Source organism: Gambusia affinis, linkage group LG17 (genome assembly GCF_019740435.1).
Source record: "Gambusia affinis linkage group LG17, SWU_Gaff_1.0, whole genome shotgun sequence".
Classification (NCBI taxonomy): domain Eukaryota; kingdom Metazoa; phylum Chordata; class Actinopteri; order Cyprinodontiformes; family Poeciliidae; genus Gambusia; species Gambusia affinis.
In genome coordinates this window covers 8,153,482-8,161,212 of record NC_057884.1, presented here as the reverse complement: position 1 = coordinate 8,161,212, position 7,731 = coordinate 8,153,482, and the positions used below count along the sequence as shown (strand labels likewise).

At 39.2% G+C, this 7,731-nt stretch overlaps 1 protein-coding gene across 2 annotated transcripts; it reads left to right on the top strand.

Annotated features, from left to right (window-relative positions):
* The first annotated feature begins 512 nt into the window (after window positions 1-512).
* Window positions 513-7,416, top strand: st6galnac6 (ST6 (alpha-N-acetyl-neuraminyl-2,3-beta-galactosyl-1,3)-N-acetylgalactosaminide alpha-2,6-sialyltransferase 6). Of its 2 annotated transcripts, none has more exons than XM_044143939.1 (6): window positions 513-603; window positions 953-1,027; window positions 2,999-3,193; window positions 4,053-4,465; window positions 4,564-4,671; window positions 5,201-7,416. In XM_044143939.1, exons 2-6 carry the CDS (start codon window positions 1,004-1,006, stop codon window positions 5,385-5,387), a joined length of 927 nt encoding a protein of 308 aa, XP_043999874.1. In that variant the 5' UTR covers window positions 513-603; window positions 953-1,003; the 3' UTR covers window positions 5,388-7,416. The 2 variants fall into 2 exon arrangements, with proteins under 2 accessions (XP_043999874.1, XP_043999875.1); XM_044143940.1 differs by lacking the exon at window positions 513-603 and adding an exon at window positions 630-867.
* Window positions 7,417-7,731: the final 315 nt, after the last annotated feature.

Below are 7,731 nucleotides of genomic sequence, written 5' to 3'. Positions count from 1 at the left end.
CTGTTTATCTGCTGCAAAGCAAAAAATTTGAACACTTGAAGAATGGTCACTGCTGGAGAGTTATGTTTCATCTTAAATAAATCTCATGTCAAACACACCCAGCTTGTGTGGAGTTTTAACGCTGTACGGACGCTGAAATGATAGTGGTTTTTGTTTTTCAATGGAAGTGATAGCCCCACACTTTCACACTGCCTCGACTAAAATCTGTTTTGGACTGCATTCACCACAAATTAATTTTCCTTGCAAAAGTGGCACCGTTTATGGGCAGTAAACAGCATGGCATAAGAAGAGGAACAATTCCAACACACGAAAAAGAGATAAAATCCAATATCACTTGCTGAGCATGAAACTAGATTCTACCCTTTTTTCTGCCTTGCCCACTAGGTCCTTTGGTTCAGCAAATGAACAAGTAAAACAAATGAACAATTTTCATATATTTCAAATAATATTTTATGAAAATGCTCTACTTCCGAAAGCGGGTAAGTTTGTTGCTTTCGCCGAGTGCTGCAGTGAGGAAGGCGACCATGACGTCAGCACGTGGCGCAGGAAAATGGGGCCCAAGAAGGAGGAGGGAGACATCAAACGGTATGCCGCTATGACAAGGTAAGCCCGGTTTAACGCTAGAGCGTGTTAATAGCATTACACACTCGTGGGGAGTTAGTGGTCATCTAAGCTCCACTGACGGGCCGTGTATTTGGAAAACGAACGGTTAAAAAAACCTTTTTCAGAGCAGACGACGAGCGGCTGCGCAAGATGGTGTTTCACTGTCTAAATGTTTACATTGTATGTCCGGTCCGTTAGTCCTGGGTAATGTTAGAAAAAAAAAAAAATCAAGTGGTTCACAATTAAGAGTGGTGTGATACAGCTGTAAGTCCAAAACAGCTGGCCCACTTTTACACGAAACGTGCTGCAATTCAATGTGATTTGATGGACGTGTGTCTGTTGCTGGCAGGTATGATGACAGTCCGTGAAGGGGGCCGCGTTTCAGTGCTGATCGGAAAACATGGGGCTCAGGATCAGTGCCAAGGTAACCAGCTGAGGGTGTGGCACCTAACATCTCCAACTCGACATTATCGCCAGAACCTGGAGATGGAAATATTCTGTAACAGTCTGTAAATGTCGTACACAGATTTGGGTAGAGGCTGGTGAATTGTAGCACTGCATAAATGGTGCTTAAAGAGCTGAGCTCTTCTATGCTTGTGCAAAATAACCCAGAGGTTTTTAAGTTGAGTTAAACACTGCATTCAATAATTATTAAATTAAAATGCTGAAGGCTTTAAATGAGGGTAAAACTATCTGATTCATTAGTCTTGGGGGTGAATTTCATGTTGTCACACAAACACTTATTAATATTTAGTACATTTATTATTTAGTATGCCTAACAGTGTGGACACACATAGTTAAACTAGAACCTTGTCATAATTTCCTGTGAAAGGAAACAAACTGGCTTTTGGCATAGTTTGTCAGCTTTGTAGTAACATGTCATGGGCACTTTCTATTTCGTTCTATTTTATCCTTCCAGAAAATGTCTATTTGCACATTCCATTAAGATGAATTGCCAAGTACTAACAATATTTTCTGGAAAGCCTTTGCTCAACCCAGTCCTATTTAGCCCCACTCTTAATGCACAATTACCACAGACTCAGTTTTAGCTTTGTTTCTGTCCCCAAAGGACAACCAGTTTCACAGTAATTTTAAAAGAAAAAGCTGTTAAAAAGGGACATATATTTGAAGGCGTAAAATGGAGGTACCATACAGTGTGTGGAAATGTCTGAAGCAGTCCATGCAAGGAAGGGAACATGCAGACAGCATAGTCGTCTTCAGTTACTGCAAACATCAATATAAACCGATCAGATTTGACTCCTCCCCCAATCCTTCCTGTCCTAAATCAAACAGAGAAATGGCTGAAAAGAGAGAAGAATGCCAGAGCCAGACCGAAGAAACTGGAACTCAGAGTTTAATGGAAAAGAGCTTCCATCATTCCGGTCAACTCTAATGAGAAGAATTTGGGAAAAACTCCCTTTACATGGCAATCACAATGAGAAAACTTTTTTGAGTAAATGATAGATATGACATTTAGTCATTATGCAGGTTGCGAATGTGACTGGAAACCAACCAGTCACATTCACTGTCCTCCTTACGGATTGGTTGAAGGCAATCCATGAAATTACATGTTGAAAAAAATGGTTCAACTTGCAACAACCATCAATAAAGCAATAAACCGTCTTTTTATTGCTGGCTGATCATGTTCTTTAATGCGCTTCTTTGGGTTTTTACAAGTATGTTAAAATATTGCAAAAAATTGTTTGTTTTACAGATATCAAATATACCTGTTGGCTATTATGTTTCAATGACTATAAAACTATATTTTGCCTGTTGCATGGAGTGTCGATGCACTGAAAGCCCACGCCTGGCTCGACTGGTACAGACCAACATGCTAATGGTCACAGAGAGTGTTTAAAGTACGAGAGAAACCAGATAAAGTTTTATATAGTAACCAGGGCTACACAGTCTTAAAAAATACTCCTGTTTATGAGCCACATATAAGATTGTGCAGTCATGGCTACAATCTAAGCCTTTTTGTGTTTCTTTTTTTAGAAACGGGTATGTGATCCTGCCTCTAAAACAAGTCACAATATTTTCAGAAAGAAAGTGCTATCATTTATAAAACCTTCTCTAAAATAGCAAAGTGTGTGTGTGGGGGAAATAGAAGATAAAAATCCCTTTTGAGTTTGACAACCAAACATGTTTGAAACTGGTATGTAGGAGACCCACCAAAAAATAGCTGAGAAAGGCACTTTGGTCAAATGATGGCAAAGCTGAATTTTGACTTGCATTTTCAAACACGATGTGTATTAAAACGTTTTCTTTTCTTCTTTTCCACTTCTGAGCCATGCTTTTCAGATTTTTGTGACAAAATGTGAAAATGTACAAAGTGAATTAAAAAAGGAGAGAACAGTACGTTTGCTTTATCACTTCGCTGTTATTTACACTGCAGGGTCAACAGAGCCACAGGATGGTGATCTTCTTCGCCGTCTTCATCCTGACAACACTCCTCATCCTCTATGGCTCCAACAACAGCAATGATGGCATCTACATCCCCTTTCACGTGGCCATCAGTCACGCCGTCAAGACTGCAGACCTCAAGACGTTAGCTGGTAGAGATGGCTACATGCCAGTTTTCGGTAACAAGGTAAGCTGCTCAACAGGTTATCAACTGGATTTTTAGGAGATTCATGGAATGTGACAAAGGTTTAGTTTGAGGTCTGATATAAAACAGGGTTATGGGGTAAAATGATCCTGAAACTGGCCATGAATTTCTAGATAATAATTGTTTTCAACAGTTGAACCAATTGAGGACTAAGAGTAGTGAAAAACCACAGATCTTACATGTTTTCCAAAAGCAGGTGATGCTCTTCTATCAGGGTGCTTGAAATTCATTTAAAATGTTTGAATTTCAAATAGGTCTTTTCATTGCTTGGAAAGCGCTTGATTTCTATACAAAGTCCTTCAAATTGCTCTATTCAAACAGCAAGTCCAACCTAATGTTTGATTAAAAGCCTAAATTTGAAAAGTGTTTGGGTTTTTTTACAGTTGGAACCAGATATTTAAAGATAATAAAATACCTTCTTTTCACTGTCTGAAGGTAAATTAGGCCAAATTTCTCTTTGATTTTGGTAAGCGAGAAAAACCAAAAAGGATGTCTATTTATGTCTACGCTAAATCCCAGAAATTGTAGAAAATATTTAGATTTTGTTTGTAACTTTCTCAGACTAGTCAGATGTGTTTGGGTGTGTGTAAAACATTTCAAAACACAAAATGTTGTTCTACTTTAATTTACATTGTCCCTGCTGTAGAAAGTGAGGTGCTGGAAAAGTTTGAAAACTTGCCTTGGAAAATACTTGGATTTTACTGCGAGAAAAGTGTACAAACCCTGTTAAATAAATAGTTCTCACCCATTTGACGTAGCCCGTAAAAAGTCTTTCAATTCACCACTGGCTCAGATCATTCTGTTAAATTTGCTGTAAAGGTTTTTACGTCGTCTCTTTCAGAGTATGAACCTGCACTGTCGCAACTGTGCACTTGTGACGAGCTCCAGCCACGTCCTCGGTAGCCGGGCGGGGGACGAGATCGACCGGACGGAGTGCGTGATCCGCATGAACGACGCCCCCACGTCAGGCTATGAGACGGACGTCGGCAACCGCACCACCCTCAGGGTCGTGGCCCACTCCAGCGTCTTCAGGGTGATGCGGCGGCCCAACGAGTATCTGCGGCGCACCGACGGAAACTCCACAATCATCTTCTGGGGACCCCCGAATAAGATCTGGAAGGATGCGAAGGGAACCTTGTTCAGATTGATCCAGAGGATCGGGATGACCTATAGCAACCTCTCGTTCTTCAGCATTTCACCAAACAAAATGCGAAAATTTGATAATTTGTTCAGCAGAGAGACCGGACGGGACAGGTAAGTCTGGTTTGGACGTTGATCACATCTTATGTTTGCAGCCTCTCATTAAGGAGCTGTCGTACTTACTGACTGTCTTTGTTTTTCTTCCTGCAAAGACAAAAGTCCCACTCGTGGTTGAGCACTGGCTGGTTCACAATGGTCATAGCCATTGAGATATGTGATAATATTAAAGTATATGGGATGGTTCCACCAAATTACTGCGGGTGAGTATAAAGAGAAGACTTATTACGTATAAACTTTTCATAACAAAAGATTCACCAGGCAGAGATTTTTCTAGTTGATTTCTGGTCACGGCTTCAGTCGGCCTGAAAACAGGCAAAATGGTCCCAGAGGTGATAATATAGCATCTTTTCTTAGCTTATATTGAAATCATAATAATATAGTTTTAATTCCTGTTTTTTTTTTATAATAGTCTTGTTTGTTTTGTAGTTACTGTTGGTATTGATTGTATTTATTGACAAAAATTGTGTAGGCAAGTCATTTTAACCTCGTTTGTATAACCTCTGTATTTAGTGAGACAAATTATTCGTCCAGAGACAACAGATTAAATATAGCCTTTTTGCTAATTGTGGCGCATTTGAAAAAACGCTAAAAACGCAAAAAATTTCACAAACGTCATCAAAAAAAACATCAGAACTTTAGTTTCTGGTCAGTTTGTCAGGTAATTTCCAATCAAAAATCATTTCCTATCAAACGTTTACCTAACTAGTACTATTATTGCCATCTTTCCAGAAGAAAGCCGGGGTCCAAGAAGATGCCCTACCACTACTACAAACCCAGGGAGTCTGACGAATGTGCAACGTACCTTCAGAATGAAAACAACCGCAGGGGACACCACCATCGTTTCATCACAGAGAAACAGGTGTTTGCCCGCTGGGCCAAGCTGTACAACATCACGTTCACCAACCCCAAGTGGTGAGACAGCAGCTGTACAGCCAAGAAGCAGACAAGCACAGCGGATTCAAGTTCACGGTGACCTCAAAACGAGGCGTCACAAATGCTTTTATCCGGCAAAGATGGTGAAGATACGGGAAATCTTCAGTTGATGATGGTGAAGATGTGTGGAAGTGTTTCCATTTCTGATTTCAGGTACTAAACTTGTATGGCTTTTGGAGCACTGTCAATCGTGGTCAGAAAGTTTACACACCAGCGGCATGAATGTCATCAGTTTGAGGTTTAATTTGGAGCATTTTTTTTTCTTAGGGTGAAAGGATTTCACAACAAACTCCTTCCAAGTTTTCGGGCAAATCTGGGTGCAGCCACACAGAGTCAGAATTCTACATGCATCCTAGCATAATGCATCCTGGATACTCACTCTTTATGCAGAACTGCTATAGTTTGTTTAAAAAGGCAGCTCTGTGCAGAAACTAGGTGTAGTTTTCTAGCTGAACACCGATCTATTAAAAATTGCGGTCTGCCAATTGCGGTTTTGGCCGATACCAACTTTTTTTGTCCAAAATGTTGCTAAATGTGGCAAGAAAGTTGATGAGTTGCCAACAATGAGATGACTATTGTTAACTGCAAACATATAGATCTGATCTGGTGGGCCGGCCTGCTAATCAAACCTCTCTCACAGTAGAGCAGAAGATAACAGTTGATATACATACCTTTGCCGAGGTAGATCAAATCGGTGGTTAAGATCAGCTTCACATGTGAAAATCGGCCGATCACCGATTTCCCAAAATCGAGGAAGTCAGCACCGACGAATCTGTGCGTCCCCAGCAGGAACCCAACAGATTTAAATAAAGTTTGCACGTTTTCAATACTACCGAGGTCACAGCTTTGGGAAGACTCTTCCAGAACGTTGAAGTTAGCAAGTTAGCTATTACAAAGTAGGTTTTGATGTGCATTTATTGACAAATAAAATGCAGGAAAATTGATTCTAAAAAAATTCCTTCCATAGACAGCTGGTGCAGTTTGCTTTTAAAAGCCTCTCACTCTGTCTCATCTGCCAGTAAAGCTTTCTCCAGAAAACATTTGGCTTCTCTAGGTGTCTATTCTTTTACGCACTGCCCCATTGTTACCCGTATAGGACTATCCAGTAATAAGCATGTCAATGCTTGAATGTTTGAAACTATTACAGCCAATCATGATCACCTTACTTTAGTTTGGAAGATTTGTATTTAATAGAGTCTGTCTCTAGGAGAAACACAAATTAGATTTTTTTTTTCTTTATAAAATAAATCAGGTTATGTGTTGTAATAATCATTCCACCCTGGGGAAAAAAAAAGGGGAACCTCATTTTAAAACCCAAAAATAATGTGTTCATTCCATTGAATGTGTGTGTAAACTTCCTCACTGCATCTGTGTGCCACACAGTGCTGATATTTTGTACATAGAAAATAACTAATTTAATAGGTTGTACACATCTCTATATTTTTATGTATTTAAATGTTTTCAATGTTGGAGGATTATATCAGCAAGTTCCTTTAATCCAAAATCATCAAGTGGTTTACGACACGATCATTTAAGTAGTTTTCATCACTGTTGTAAAGAGATCCTATTGGAAAATAGCTGCCAAAGACAGATGTCCAATTCAGCCGACGGGCCAATCATAGCGGAGCCTTGTGAGACGACACAGCAGCCCCACACTGTGGTTTAGAGCAGGAGCATGTTGAACTGGACAGTATTATAGTTTTACAACAATCCAGACCTAAACCTAACTAACTTCAGTTAAATATTTTTGCCACAAGGGGGAACTAATGCATCCATTGATATCTGAAGCTGGCCAAAATTTTAAGTGCATGCAACCAGAATGTATTCCTTTATTTATTTATTTCAGTTTATTTCAGTGCTTTATTCAGTTCAAGAAATTAGAACGGTTTAGTTGGATTTTGCATTTTCTAACCATATATGCCTTTTAGGAGTAGCTGATGACCATCATTGTGCTTTAGTTCTTCTTCATGTTTTGCTGAAAGTTATTTGTTGGTTATGAAAAGTGTGATTTTTTTAAAAATCTGGTATCAAGTATCAAAATCCAATTAAATATTAAAATTATGATGATATAAGAGACATAAATAATTGTTTTTAACAACTTTCAGAACAGAGAAGGCAGATATCTATTTTTTTTTTCTTTCATTTTTATGTGACAGGTAAAGAGCAGCATACTACTGTAAATTATGTTCCCACCACAATTATATCCATAATAAAGAAAGAATGTGCTGCAGACTGTATTAACTTCACTTCAAGGTTTCTTTTTAAGATGCATGACTACCATCCAGACAACCTCCGAATGACTGCAATGACTGTTAAACTGCAGCCTG